Here is a 15,643-nt window from a genome sequence, read left to right as displayed (position 1 = left end):
AATGAATTGACCACATAATAGAAGACTGCCCAGAACTTACAGTCTAATGGTGGGATAAGCACATACCCCATCCTTTCCTTTCCTTGATCCTTCTTCCAACATTTCCAGCCGGAGCTTGCCCTCCTCCTCTGACTTTCCTCCCATCTGGATTCCCCCAGTGAAGTGAAAGGTGCACATTTCACCTGTGCTTTCAAGCTTCAAGAATCCATGTTTGAGATAGAATGGGCAGTGTTAAGAAATACTTGTCTATAAATCTTTGAGAAACTTAAAGCAAACCAATTTTCTCCACTTTCTAATGGTATCAATTTCTGTCTCTTAAATGAGACATCTATTTCAAAGCTGTGACACATAAAACTATAATCTGAAAAAAAAAACGCTATTGGCCATCTTGGTCTTCTGTCCAAACTAACCTTAATAAAGCCTCGTTTAACAAGGGCAAAATTGACATTGTTATGAAATTTGTATTGGGCTCTGCTTCTAAACATATAAATTGACATTTTCCTAGATTTGCGATATTCTTTAGTACATATTTCACCTAAACTATATACTACAGTGCATTTTCCAGTGTTATGGATTTTTTTTCCTAAGTTCATCCAAATTTTCCAGGTTCAAGGCAATGCATAGTCATTTGAAAGCAACTGAACACTAAATTTCAAGTTGTAACAGGTAAATTTGCAATTTTTTCCAATACATGGCATATTAGGATCAAATATAGAACCTAATATTTATACCAACTCACTTTCCTGTGACCGCTCCTTCAAAATCACAATTTTTCAAATAAATGAAACAAAACATGGCTGATACTCTGTTTAAACTGAACTGAAGTAATTTGAGTCACTATTAAAAGGTATTCATGTTGCCTAAGAAAATAATAGAAAGGAAAAGAGTTTGGGTGAAGAAGGTCAGATTCCAGGGTGCTCTGTGTCCTTCATCATAAGGGATTTGAAAATCTTTTTCCCTCCAGGAAAGTCTAGTGAGTCTCCAGGAAAGACTTGCTTAGTCTATATGACAGCAGCTCTGTGGTATGCAGGGTCTCACAGTTTGGCTAATTTTCAGATCTTATTATCTTGATACCAAGAGATAGAATTTAATAAATGGCTAGAACAGCTAGGACATGACATTAAGCAAAGAACATGTCGGTGGCATCAATGACCTCAACGAAGACGGAGCCTCCAAGACATAAATCAAAGAAAATGTAAGAACGTGTTAGAAGAAAAGGAAAACAGCCATCATGCACATTTAAAATAGTTTAGCTGCCTTAGGGAATCTATGGAGCAAACACTGTTAAAAATAATGATGTACCAACTGAGGATACTTAGCTCTCTGCTAAGAGAAGAGACAATGGATCCAAAGGAAAAAGTCTTTAGGGTTTTCTTCTGAAATGTGGGTTCAACCTCATACGGTTTCTATGGCTTCTTGGCAATTCTCTTCTCTGTGAACCCCATATGGTTTTCTCGGGTGTAAAATGGCCATGGTGATGCCTGCTTGTCCCAAATCACACAATTATCATATCAATAAAGACCCTGAGGGTGGAGCTGGAGATGTAGCTCAGTGGTAGAGCTTCTGCCTAGGATGCAGGAAGCCCTTGGTTCTGTCCTCAGCAGCACAAAACACGAAGCACAAAGAGCCTGGGAGTTCTTTCTAACAGCTGAAGGCTCATGGATTTAGCTTATTCATATAATATAAAGTAGCTGTTTCAATGGAAGCACAAATACAAGAGATCTTGTACCAAAGGAGGCACTGATTCCATATGCAGATCTTAAAACCAACCGGTGGTAGTATTTTTAAAATAGGCTTTTTTTTTTTTTTTTTTAGAGAACTTTTAGGTTCAGAGCAAAACTGAGAAGAAAGTACAGAGAGTGCTCTTATACTCTCTATGCAATACTTGGTACAATTTTTGAAACCCCTCATCGGCGTCACATGTATAAATGTCGCCTTAGTGGACATCGGGTAGAGATCATTTGGGAGGATTTCTGTATGGAAAACTGCACTGTGAATATCAACACCCACCATGTCAGGTGCTACCTTCATCTGAACTCAGGAGGGAACCGCTTTGTCGGAACGACTGAGAACCTGATGAGGTTCTTCCACATCAGGGCGGACAGTGAGCTGGGGTCACTGGGGTCACAGCCTGGCTTGGTCAACCTTTCAGGCCAGCGACTCCATCAGCACAGCTGGTCTGGGTTCAGCCTGTGATCCTAGAATTTTGTAAAACAAAAAAGGTTTGAGATTTCCTCATGAAAAAGGAGAAAGATCTGCCTCCAGACTATTTTCTATTCTGCCCAAGAAAACCTCCCGGAAGGCCGAGGAGACCCCAAGAGAGAGAATCTGGGTGAACACTGAGATTCCAGGAGCTGTGAAGGGAATGATCTCTGGAGAAGAACTATCAGCAGCCCCTCGTTGCAGGTGAGGGGAAATCCCCACAGTGACCACAGTGACCTCTGCACAACCTGTCCAGGAGCCAAGGGTCCGTCTGCTTTTCACACTGGCAGGCTCCCCGGGGCTCAGATGCACCCCATGACAGCATCAGTAGAGCAAGAACTTTGCTGATCCCTCTTTCCTCACTCTCCCACCTTACTTCAACCCCGGGACATCAGAAACAGAGGGAGCAAAACGATACAGCAGGTGTGCAAGCTCAAGGCGGGGAAAGACAGAAGGACACCCCCACCCCCACCCCCAGCAAGTGCTCCTCACAGTGCAGGCCCAACGGGAGCACAGGGAAAACCTCTTATTTGGTTTGTTGGTGGTTTTCCTGAGGCTGTTATTTGCTGAATTAAACTGTATTCGAAACTGAAAGTTATCCATTTGGCCCTGGGAAAACCGGCCATTTGCCAGGAGGAGACGGACACGCCTTTAGAAGAGACACAAAAGAATCATCATGTAGAAGGAACAGTGTGGTGGTTTGTGCAGTTCACTTGACAACCAGCCTGCCTTGGACTTGCCAGGAGCTGCCCTACAAGCATAGCCACTAGGCATAGAGGGTCATGTAGCTAATGCACCCCAATGTGCACGTGCTCAGGGCCAGCTCAGCTGCTGCCACACCTGCTCCCTCTGAACCATCACATAAACCACACCTCTCAATTTGTTCTTCTCCAGCACTAACACTGTCACTTTTACAAGAAGCCCTTGTAACTTGCTACGAGTCGGGCTTCTTCTCAAGAAGAGTCAGGAACAACGCTCGTCTGACCACACAACCCCTCTTCAAGTTCACACAGTGGCCTTCTGGCCAAGCCTCCTCCTTCACACTCTCACCAAACCTGCAGATTCTGAAGCTGCTTAGAGAATTTCTTGGAGGCCAAGGAATTCTTTGACCCATTTATGCTTGAATCATTGGTTTAGCAGAGACAGAAAGAACTAGAAAATAAATCACTTTAGCTGCTGTAAACAAATGAAGAGATGGAAGATTATTTGGAGTTTTATTTTCAAAGAGAAAAAACAGAAGTTATAGGTGGAGACTGATTTCAGGTCAAGTAACTTTCAGTTGGAGGTCTATCAACAAGGAAAACAGGTAGTCCGAAAAGCAATGCCTTCTCCATCTCTACGGTCCTGGACAGAAGTCGGATAATCTAACAGCAAGCATGTGTTTTTTGAGCAATTCCCTTATCAGGGAATTTAGACTGGATGGCTGCAGAGTCCATTTCGGATCAAAGTTGTGGGAACGCCAAGGCACACAATGAGGCAAAGCCAGTCTCCTGCTCTTCATTGCTCCACATAACTCTCAGAGGTCCACTACGCACCGTGCACTCTGCTAAAAGCAGAGACCAACAAGGTGTCCTTGGCTGCCTCTTGGAACCGGATCTAGTAGCAGGATGAGTACACAGTACCTGGGGAACAGGGTGTCTCTTACCTTTCTGGTCACACCATATTTCGTGAGTGTGTGTACTTCATTTTCCCTGTATCTGTTTATGCAAAGTTTACCTTTGGTGGCAACACTACAGAATTTATAGGCTATTTCACATTTGTTTACACTGACCTTTACCTTGACTACTTTAAATAAAGATAAAGACAGAGAAGGAGCATGCTTTCTCATTTGTGTTCAGCATGCTGGGGTGAGGGGAGTGTATTTGCCCATGAGATGCTGCTGCCAGCTTTAAATTATGGCCATATCTGATTATTTTAATTGCAGGTCATTTCCTTGGCAGTAGGTCAGTTATGCTTATTAGGATGGCTTTCTAAATTAATATGAAGTCCCCCATGCACAACTAGAGATTTATAGCACAAAAAAAATCAGGGTCATTCTGACTTTAGACAGAAATAAAATTATTTGAAATGAGCTGATTTTTGAGTTCAAAAATACTAATGTGGGACTGCAGGGTTTTAATTGTGCTTGGAGGGGCAAGTGGCCCATGTAGGACTCACACCACAGACCCTGGCGGTATTAGTCAGATGCCCCAGGACAAACCCGCTGGCTGGCTAACACTGACAGGGCTCTGGTCTCTGACTCCCTTTGAGCCTTCCTGCTTCCTGTTTCCAAGCACCCAGTGCACGCCCTTTTCCTCTCCACTAAAGGAGAGTTCCCTGTTTCCCCTCTTACAGTTTCTGAATCTTGATCCCCACTGTAGGACACGCAGTGGGGTAAACACGACTCTTTGCAGGAAACTGCTTTGGCAGTCTCAGCCCTCCCGTGTCCTAGTAAGGAAACCAGCGTAACACAATACAGGGGCTGGCAGTCAGAAGCTCAGCTCCAGTGCCCCGGTTTTAATTCTCAGTTTGGTTTCTTTCTCACTGTGTGACCCAAGTAAAGTCAATTAACCTCTCCATTTCCCACCGGCTTTAATGATACACTTATGCAGGTAGCCTGATAGCCCCAGGCGGAGGACGCGGTGCGTGCCTAAGTACAAAAGCTTCTGCAAAATGATGCACAAGCATGTCTCAGCCAACCTGCCACTGCCCTGCGTGATTCTGAAGGAGCACTGTTAACGTGCCTCCCCCAGCCCTTCAGGTTTATCTGCTGGGTAATACACCTGCTTATTCATAAGGCATCAACAGGAGATCTGCATGGAGTAAGACCAGATGAATAAACCCCCCTGGCTCACTACTGAGAGTAGAGCCACTCACTTCTTAAGCAAAGAACAAAATTCACCCAGTGCACTCAAGATCTGTTTTTTTTTTTAATTATTTCTACTATTCTTGATAAAGTTTCTAAGTGGTTAAACGGAGAATGTGTCTATTTCATTCTGTAGAGGATCAGGGAGCCACATCTGTGTATAGAAATAACACCTAAAGACAGTGGCATTTCCCACCCAGAATGTCAAGGCAGGACAGATCTCTCTGGGATCCAAGTAAGGCATGTGTGTGTGGAATGTCCACTCAGTAACAAGGGCGATGAGGTCAGGAAAACTATCTAAAACAATTACGCTCTGAATACGGCAGGCGTTAGTCACTGCCCACCCAGTCACATCTGCTGTCCTTGTTAGGAGCACTCTGGTTTGGGGTGGGTCAAATCAGAGGAGAAAGTAAGGTTGGTCTAGGCCAGTCACAGCTGTCCTGTTCCCTGTGGGCCCTGTGGGCAGACTCCTGCTTTTCAGGGGCCAAGTGGCCCAGTTATGGCGGTGAGGTGTAAGAAGACCACATGGAGGTTTCTAGGAATTATTTTCATCACTTTGATAAAAGAGGCAGGTACTGCTGCTCCCACCCCTGTGCTGTCTTGCACAGACTCGAGGCCGTGATGTTCAGGAAGAGCAGTGGCAGACAAGCAGCCTGGGGTGCCTGAGAAATCAACAGTGTCCTTAGGAGTTGACCTGAGTTAAGTCCTGTTCTGCCAGCACACAGCATCACTAGCCAATCAACAAAGCAGCCCAGTTTCCGACATTGTGCACACAACTGCAACTTAAAATGGAATGACAGAATGTGTGGGGACCGTTCTTGAGAAAATTGTATCTGTTCCTTTATGCTTTACAAGAATTTATAGGTGGTAACTTTGTCAAAACATTGGCCAGGCTCAATGGCACATGCCCATAATCCCATAGGCACAGGAGGCTGAGGCAGGAGGATCAAAGCCAGCCTCAGAAACTTAGCAAGGCCCTAAGAAACTAAAATTTTAAATTTAAAATAAATAAATAAATAACAGAGGGGGAGGTTGGGGATGTGGCTCAGTGGTTATGTACCCCAAAATATATATATATATATAATATAACATATATATATATATATATATATATATATATTATAATATATATCTATATTAATATATATATATATATAGTTTTGATAAAAATTCTTCTGATAAATGTTTGAAATGTATCATCCCACACAATTAATAAAATTCCAGATAGCTTAACTGATTCCCAATTAAGTAAATTATTGACCACATGGTACTATTGACAAACTTTATAAAACTTTTAATATCTTCTGCATAAAAAAATAGCTAACATTGGCATTATGTATTTTGCAATAAAGATACATGTGTATAAAAATCAGTTATCTCTCCCAAAATATAAACCATGTTCTTTGGAAGAAGAATAGAGAACTTAACCACTTTAAAATATAAACATTTCCAGAATAACACATCTTGCATTCCCTGCCTGTGGTTTTGAGAATCTTACACTAGCCACCTGGGCAGGAGTGCAGCCACACGTGAGAGGGAAAACAGTATCACACATTCACAGCACAAAGCCATGGAGACCGGCTGGGAAATAGGGTGCCCAGAGCTTCAGAGCCCCCAGTACAGGAAGGGCCCTTGAGTCATGCTTGGGGAATCTGCATCTGTGAAGAATGTCTTCTTTTCTTTTCCTCAGTCTTCTCCTTAAAGACTTCTAAGTAAAATCATTACTCAAACAAAACAAAACCCAGTTGCTATTACAGAGAGTCCCTCAAGTGAGGAATCAATGAAAGGTGTCACCACCGAAGTCCAAATGAAAATAATGACCTGGATTAAAAAGCCAATGAATTACCAACCTTGGCCAACATTTTTGAAGGCTTTAATTAATTGAAATCACTACAACTATAATAAGGCCAAAGAAAATCTTACTATTGTGAAATATTATGCATATGACAAGGTAGACATTGCTGTAGCAAAGACAGCGTCAGGGGGGCGGCTGAAGCCACCAGCAGCCCTGTTCAACAACATTTTGCTTATTTCCTAAACAACTTTACATTTGCACATGACATTTTTTCTTATCTCCTAAACAATTTTATATTTATATGTAACATTTCATTTAGTTCAATAGACAACTTTATATTTTTCATTTTTTTCTTATAAACTGACACATGTCCATATTAATGTAGCTATAGCAAAAACGGAAATGAGTCTTTTTTAACTGGCATCAGTTCACATATTGGTATCTTTGTCCGTCTAATCAAAATGTTTTTGGTTCACTAGTGATCATGAGGAGTTCTCCAGAAACAAGAGCTCCATCTGGTGAAGGGCTGTACTACCCTCACATGGGGTGTCAGCATCACCCCCAGGGCTCCCAGGTTTTTCCTAGACCCCACCCCCATGAGTAGGACCTACTTATGCAAAAAGGAAAAAGACATTCGCTGTGTATCTGAAATGCAAATGTAGGTGTAACTCTGGCACTCCTACCCAGAATCCTGGGTGCCAGAGTGACGCTGGGCACACCCCTTCCCAGTCAGAGGCCCAAGGCTCCCAGATTCCCACACAGCCTCCCCCAGCTTCCTCCAGGTCCACCCTTCCTGAGCTGTGTGTCCCACCATCCCCCTCTCATCTAGGGCTCTCCCACTCCAACCTCAGTGCTGGAAGCTCTGGGAGTCATTAAAACCATCCAGTTTTCCTGAAAGTTAAAGTCATAGAGCAAAAAAAAAAAACAGCCGTGCCCGACATGTGTACCTAAGCAGGCTGCTGAATGAAGATCCTCTCACCAAGGCCAAATCTCCAAATGGTCAACTTGCCTGATATAATTTATTTGATTGTTTATAAAGTATCTACCTTGATAGTTGGTGCTCTGAGCTGTTCAGATCCCACAGTGCACTCTGATGTATCTTCTGTCTTTGCCTAGCAGAGGGGACCCTCTACTTGTCACCAACTGGAATGGAGCTGGGGCAAGGACCAAAGAGAGCACATCCAGCCAAAGTGGAAAGAGTGGGCATTGAAGAGGGAGGAGGGATCAGGAGGGAGCCTGAGGCCAAGCAGAGTCCCCAGGCAGAGCAGATGGCAGGAGAGGGGGCTGCTCTCACCGAGTCCTGCACGACTTTGCTCCCAGCCCTGCCCCAGGGCTGCAGGACAGATCCGTCCACCTTCAGCTCCCTACACCTGAGCTGGCAGAGGAGAATCCACATGCAGGCTGTATTCTTTCTGGGCCTGACATGATAACACAAAGCAAAACTACATTGCAGGATCCTCACCATCAAGACATCCAGAATATTCTTTATAAAAATTAAATAACTTGCAAGGAATACTCTAGAAAACCTGAAAGGCTGGCAAGAAAATCTATAACAAGCATGGAGGAGAGTAAGCCATACTTGGGCAAAAATGCCCTATGCTAATACTAGAGAGTAAGTTAGATATATCCTAAGACTTCAATTCATTACGTAGATGTGAGAGCAGGTTTTGACAATAAGAGAAGTAAGTTGACTTCTGACCAACAATTAATCTGTAACAAATATTAAGTTTAGAAATGATTATACATTTAGACTATATTTCTTAATAAATTTCCTCACATAAATTGTGCCTAATCTATAAACCAATTTTAAACAAAATCCATCATGCCAGGCATTTTACATCTTATTCTATTTATTGCCCCATTTCTCATCAGAAACCTTTTAGCTTTAATGCTATTCCAAGGCAGAGTATCTCATTAGAGTGGCAAAGATAAAGTTCCTTTTGAGATAAAGTAATTATAGTGATTGTAGAGGGAAAAAAATCATCCAAACTCCTTGGCTGCAGTAATCTCCTGGCTTCTGATTAATTTTAAGACTAATAAACTAAGTGCAAACAAAAAGATGTTAGTGTGGATAACACTGGGTACCTGGAGCTGGTGCTGAGAGATTAGCAACCTGCAAAATTCATCAGAACTGGGGTCCTGCAGGACTTTGCTCCCAGGCAGACATTCCAAAGCAAAACTCTGCATTTCTCTCTCAGTTCACCTCCATGTCCTTCCATCTTCTAATGATGACTAGATTCAAGAACTTAACTTTCCTCCATGTGTACCTTGACTCTATTTTAAGTCTGTTTCCAGTTAGAAGGACCAAACCAGTTAGTTTCTTTCCATGGCAGAGCTTAGTTTTCTCGAAGAGGCCCAGGTCATCTAGAATTCAGCAGTGACTGGTGATGATGGGGGAAGGGGAGGACACCCTTCTAGGATCGGGGGAGCACAGTGAGATCAGGACCCAGTGAGAGCAGTCTGCAGGGTGAGGAGCAACTGTCAGAATGATTCCCAGGGACGGACGCCAGGCCATCAGCACCCAGGCTAACTAAACCTCCAGTCCAGTGAGACCATCACAGTCACAGGTCTAATGGTGTTCTGTTGACATCAACAGGCGCTTAGAGAAGTCTCTGAGTGAAACAGTGAAGTGGGTTATTTTAAGTGCTCCTCTCACTGCTCAAGAACACAGTCAGAAACATACAGCCACATACAAGGCACCCCAGGTGTGTCCAGCCCTGTCTCAGGTGGGCAGCCTTAGCGCCAGTGCTCGCCATGCTTCTTCCCTCAGCCAGTTTCTCCCCTGCCTGCCAGTGAGCACTCACTTTTCTAAAGGCTATTTTGATCTAGGTGGAACCCTGGTCAAGATCACCATGAAATAAAGAAGACATTTGGATCTGGAAACAGAAGAGGAACTGGTAGGCAAGATGATTCTCAACTCACCCTTGGGGTCAGGTCCAACTTCAGACTCAAAGAAACCATGGGGATGGGAATAGACGTCCATCTTCCCTGCCAACTTATTATGAGCATCACATCACACAGGGGATGCGGTTCTAACTATAGCACCACGTGGGAGAGGCAGCTCATCGTTGCTACGTGTACTATTTAAATAAAGTTGAGGAAACAGTGGCATTATGAATGAACCCCCAACCACCAGGATGTAGGAGGGGACCACACAGACATGAGATGCACGGAGCTGGCTGCAACCTGCTTTCTCCAGATGAGAAGGAAAAAAATTGCGTTTTTCAAAAATGGTTCAAGTGGCTAAGGAGGTTCCAATTTTTCTCCTTATGTATAAAACTCTCTTTGCAGACATTCAAATAAACCACATACCACTCCACTGTAACTAGTCACCCACCTAAAATCCTATATTCTCTTTTATATTTTCATGACCAGAAAATTATGTAAGTTATTGATCTTCATAAAGATCTAGAAAATGAAACCCAAGAGTTGCCCATCTTCTGCATAGAAATCATTCCCCTTGGCAAAATCCAGCACTCCTCCATGGCTGCCAAGCCTAAGCTTGCAGGTTAATCAGCAATGTGACTGGCCAGCAGCTCCTCAGGGGTCCTATCAGGAGGTTCTACTGAGTGTGTGGTTTTTCTTGTTATTATTTGAACAGGCATTTCTATAACAAAATATTGAAATGTCTGATCTTCTGCTATGTGCAAGTTATGCTACCTCTGGTAACTACTAAAAATATGGATCAATTCTCTTTAAATCATGTTTATTCCATTTTTCCTGAATCTTTAAATGTGTTTTTTTTTTCCCCAAGAGTATTCTTGAGTGACATTTTAAGTACAAAGGAAGTAGTTAGATAATAGAACATTGATTACTGGATTTGTATAATAAGCAACATATCCTACAAAAGGTCAAGGCTTTGGAAAAATGAAGAGAATTTTTTTTTTACTCTTGGCTCAATTATTTAACCTGTAACTTTGGGCTCTTTACTTAAACTAAAAGAGTCTCTTTGTTTAAAACATTGAATGATACTATCTACTTTGCAGGTCTGTCACGCAAATTAGAGACAAATATAATGATATAGAGGTAAGGCAGGGAATAATAAATCACCACAAACACATAATCATTACTAGGACTGATATGATTATAAAATGCCACACAGAATTCCTGAAGGGTGTGGCACCTATGGAATCAAGGTGTGAAGGTTCAAATACAATTGTCACTCATTCAACACGGTGGCTCTGTGCCCTGCGAAGGGAAGGCCCCATATGAGGGGTGGAAATACTGCAGACAAATCAGGCAGGCGCACAGGCACTGCAGGGCGTGCTCAGCAGGGAATGGATGACTGCACCATGACACTGAGGATTCGCAGCTCAGGGTACGGAGTGACAGGAGAGAAGCCACATAGGTCCAGGACAACGTAAGAGAGGGGTCAGTGATGCGCAGAGTAGGAAACAGCGTGACAGTGTGAAGGGAATAAAAGTTTAAGGTTAAATATCAAAAGTGGATCCGTCTGGGAATGGAATAAATCACAGGGGGTCATGGGATGGGCATCTGAGGTGAGGTGCTGAGACCACTGGTCTACCAATGGGACACCCTTCCCTGGAAGTGCTGGTCCCGGTGAATAGGTGCCTGATTTAATCTCAAGGTGACTCTATTCTAATCTGGTAATGATAGTGACTCTGCATTAATAGGGGTGAAGGGGGAGGGGAAAGTGTTGGCCAGACCTGGCTTCCACACTGCAGGACGGAGAGTCACACACGTGCATTCCTGTACGTGAATGAGGATAACAGAACATTGATAATCAAGTCCTCTCTACGTATGAGCGAACCTCACAACAAGGAAGAAACAGATACTGTTATGCCAGTGAGCAGTCCAAGTTGACCCAGCAGGGAGGAGGAAGCAGGGCTCTCGGGCTGCCTCCAGGGTCATCTTTGTAAGCTCACCTCACACGTGTCCCCACGACAGCCACCTTTCCTGGTGTCTGTCCCCTTCCAGGCTCAGCTCAACACCTGGGATTAACGTGCCACCTAGTCCCTACAAAGCTCTACTTTGGTTGCGTATATTGAGACAAACGTTGCAGGGGCTTTCTTTGTGTTTTTCTATCCCCGCTGCTCATGGAGTATAGTATTAAATGAAAATATCTCTTGATTCAAAAAATAAAAAGGAACCAGCTGCAATGAGTCCCACCTCACAGCTCCCCAACATCTGGCAGGCAGCAAGGTCCAGGTATTGGCCTCCTCCTCTTCCTCCACTGTGACACTGCCCCTCAATGCTCACATCTGAAGGGAGACTGTATCTCCTGTCTTATCCCTGTGGATATTTGGGTATGTGGCCCTTAATGTAAACATATCCACACAGCAAAAAAGGGCAAAACCCTTCTACAGCTTGTAAAGTGAGAGGGGATAGTCTGGGTCCAAATTCCTGGCCAACGCTAACACGCTCCTGTTTTCTTAGACTAATGACTGAAGCTTTGAAGCCTCATTCTTCTCAAATCTAAAACGGGGGACAATAATAGTACAATAGAACTTAACCAGAGTTTTTCTGTAAAATGATTAAATGAGGTCACTTATGAAAAACTTAGCATGGAGTTCCACACTAACTTGTTGGTGCTGTTTGTTTTAAGAATTCACCAGGAAGTTAGAGTAGGTCATATCTACCCTCTAGACCACTGGGATGTGACTGCAGATCAGAACGGGAAAGAGACAGGCCATCCTTTTGGAAAAGGCAGAGGAGAGGAGCAGCTTGAAGGAAATCTTGTGCTGGACCCAGGCCAGCACTTCTGCCTGGAGGATGCACTCAGTGTCCAATGACAACCTGGAAAGAGAGGCCCCTGCAACTGCTCGGGTGAGACCTGGCCCCTGCTCACCCACGCTTCCTAGGTGGGCTTCCCTGTGTGGCTGCAATGTGGCGTCACAGGAAGACCCCCCATCACACTTTTAGTGGTGCTGCCATGTCCTCGGCTGGTGGCAATGCATCTGTGACTCCTCCTCTAGGAGGTCTCTCTCGAGGTCTTCTATTACCCATCGTCCCTACTCTGGCCTTGGCTCCTCACTGCCTGCAGAGTGAAACCAGAACGCTCTGCCTTCGTGGGGTCTCCCCAGGCTGGAATGATCACCCCCATGGGAGCCCTCAGTGCCCCAGCACTGAGTCCTTTGCACTCTTCTCTGTGCTCACACACCTGTGCTGGCCAGACTTGCCACGCCCTGCCCACTGCCACATCTGCATCACCTGCCCATCCCTCACATCACATCACAGGTCAGCAAAGCTCTTCCCCTGGGCCAGAGAGTGGGTAATTCAGGCTCTGCAGGCTGTCCAGCCTGTGTCCCAACATGCAGAAATGGGTGGGTCTGAGTCCTGAACAAATTTTATTATTTATGGACAATGGGACTGAAATCTCATGGAATGTTCATGGGTCACACAGTATTTTTCATCTTTTGATTTTCCCCAACCATTTAAAAATGCAAAAGTAACTCCTGGCTCAGGGGCTGCACCTGAAACAAGCAGCAGGCCACAGCAGACCTTTGTTGGGACCTCTGCTGACCATGATCCTTAACTTCCCTTTTCACTTTTTTTTATTGAGGTGTAACTTACAGTTAGTGACCTTCTGTGCATTGATCTTTAGTGCAGAGTCTGTTGGACCTGGAGCATGGATGAAGCCACTCAGGCATCGTGCAGCTCCAGATGCAAAACCTTTCCAGAACCACAGAGGCCCCTCCTTGCAGGGTCTCATCTAAAAACCAGCCCCACCAATGCCCAGCCCCTTCTGTTACAAAAGCAGTCTCCACACTGCCTTTCGGTGGGAGAATGACCGGGCACCACCAGTAGAGAGAAATGCGAAGGCAAAGCTTTATGTTAAAATGAAGCTTCAAGTCATAAGCTGTGACAAACACCCAGAAGAGTGCCTTATTTTCAGCAGTGGGCGACTCGTGCTGACAAACAGTGAGGGGCAGCTCGCCAGTCGCCCCTGTGCTGGCAGTCCCGTGGTGGCACTGCTCGTCCTTACCTGGGCCAAGGTGAGCGTGGCTTGCCTGCAGGTGCCACACCGAACCCGGAGCTTCCCCGGCTGCACCCCTTGACAGGGGCCTTTGCAGTACACATAAAAGCTGTTGTAGGTTGGTCTACCTGTGGGCAAAAGCAGAGGAAGTAGCCGTCAGTGCCAAATCCAAACTGAAACCAGTTCTCTTCATCAGCTTGTTAGAGGAAGGTTTTAAAACTAACTCTTCAGGGACATTTTGAAACATTTTTGGAATAAATATACCAATGAGGAGATGATAATTAAATCTAGAAAATTTAGTTTTATGCTCAAATGAGTGAAAATCTTTTCTTTTCCTTGCCAATGGTTCTATGGCTTACTCAATAAAGTAAGCAACCTGCAGCCAGGAGAGGGGCCAACTCTGTTTGCAGCACAGTGAAAGGAAACGCGCTCTTTGCCGCTCATGTTTGAAAGGGGGACAGGGAATGCAGAGATCACGGTTCCTGAATTCTATTTCATGCTTCTGAACACAGTTATGAAGGCTCCAGCCTTTTCCTCTTAAAAACTTTATCTGCATAAACAAACCAGCCCATTTCTCATGATATGTGTGATAGGATCACGCTAGCTGGTTTTCCAGGGGACTTGCCAAAACTCAGACACACATTAAAGGAGAGCCCTGAACCCTGGGGAGCTGCACAGTTCCAGCAGCCATGGGTAGAAACGGGTGCTCTGCATTTTACTAATACTCCCTCTAGCTAGATAAGTGCCATTCAAATAGTATAGTTTCAAGAGCAAAAGGTGAATGGAAAAGCGGATTCAATAATTAAACATCTCTGATCATTTCTCTAGAATGTCAACATGCAGGGATTATGTTACTCCTTCAATTAGGAGAATCCTTTAGGATGGTCTCATACTTGGATATCTGAGGACAACTAACTTTATTCAGAAGCACTGATCAATAAAATAATAGTCTTTCTAAATTTCTAAGTTTCTACAATTACTTAGTAGTTATTTCTTTTAATCCTTACCTGTTGCTGGGGAGGGGGAGTAGCAGGAGGCAGGTGGTGTCACATGACGTGACCTGGCATAATAGTTTATTTAAAATTTTATTGGTATCATCAGAAGCATCTATAAATAATTAGCATTTCTTATGATTATGAATGAGAAAACAGCCTCCCAAATGCATATGGTCTACTCAAACAGATAGTACAGATACAATGAGAAATCAACAGAAGTTTCTGGAGTCCTATGCAGTTCTATTTGTTTCCCTAATTTATTGGAAAAAGACTACGTATACATTTTGGATTGCTATTTGTTTAACCACCTTTACCAATAATGCAGGTGATAAAACTTTGTGAAATATAAGATACAATAAAGATGTCAAGTTTTATAAATTTGTGATTTATAATATATTTTATACTTATTAGTCTCCAGAGATAAATATGTAGCTTTTTTTGAAAAGAGGAAATGTAAATGTATGTTTACACTGATGGTAAATAATTATTTTTTAATACCCCCAGTAACATCAATGCCTGAATGGGGGAGATATCCAGGTTTATGATGTCACATTATTATTGCCAAATATAATAATTACATAAGATATATTCTTATGGTTTATATACCTTAAATGAAACATAGAACCATTATCAATGTTATATAAATAGTCATAAAATAATAAAGGACTGACTAGCAAAAGATCACAAGAACGTGACAATTTTAACTGTAGTAACAACTTGGTGAAGGTGGCAGGAGCCCTTACTGCTAAAACCTTTATCAGCAATATGAACAAATCCAATTTCACAGTTTTTATAACCTACTGTGAAGGTTAAACAACAAAGAGGAGGAAGAAATAGAACAGGAGAAGCGAAGCTTTCCGAATGGGAGT

General features: G+C 43.5%; 1 protein-coding gene across 11 annotated transcripts in view; it reads right to left on the bottom strand.

Annotated features, from left to right (window-relative positions):
• Prkn (parkin RBR E3 ubiquitin protein ligase) overlaps positions 1–15,643 on the bottom strand; it is a 1,173,661-nt gene that overhangs the window by 760,941 nt on the left and 397,077 nt on the right. For all 11 annotated transcript variants that reach the window (XR_007348672.1, XM_048805871.1, XM_048805865.1 and 8 more), the window contains exon 4: positions 13,789–13,907. Coding sequence is in view for 10 of the 11 variants with exons in the window: in XM_048805871.1 (XP_048661828.1) it covers positions 13,789–13,907 (119 nt within the window). In the remaining variant the exon portion in view is untranslated. The remainder of the gene's footprint in view (positions 1–13,788; positions 13,908–15,643) is intronic.

This window comes from Marmota marmota, unplaced genomic scaffold (assembly GCF_001458135.2).
Source record: "Marmota marmota marmota unplaced genomic scaffold, marMar, whole genome shotgun sequence".
Taxonomy (NCBI): Eukaryota; Metazoa; Chordata; class Mammalia; order Rodentia; family Sciuridae; genus Marmota; species Marmota marmota.
The sequence above is the reverse complement of the archived record's forward strand: the minus strand, read 5'-3'. Positions and strand labels throughout refer to the sequence as shown.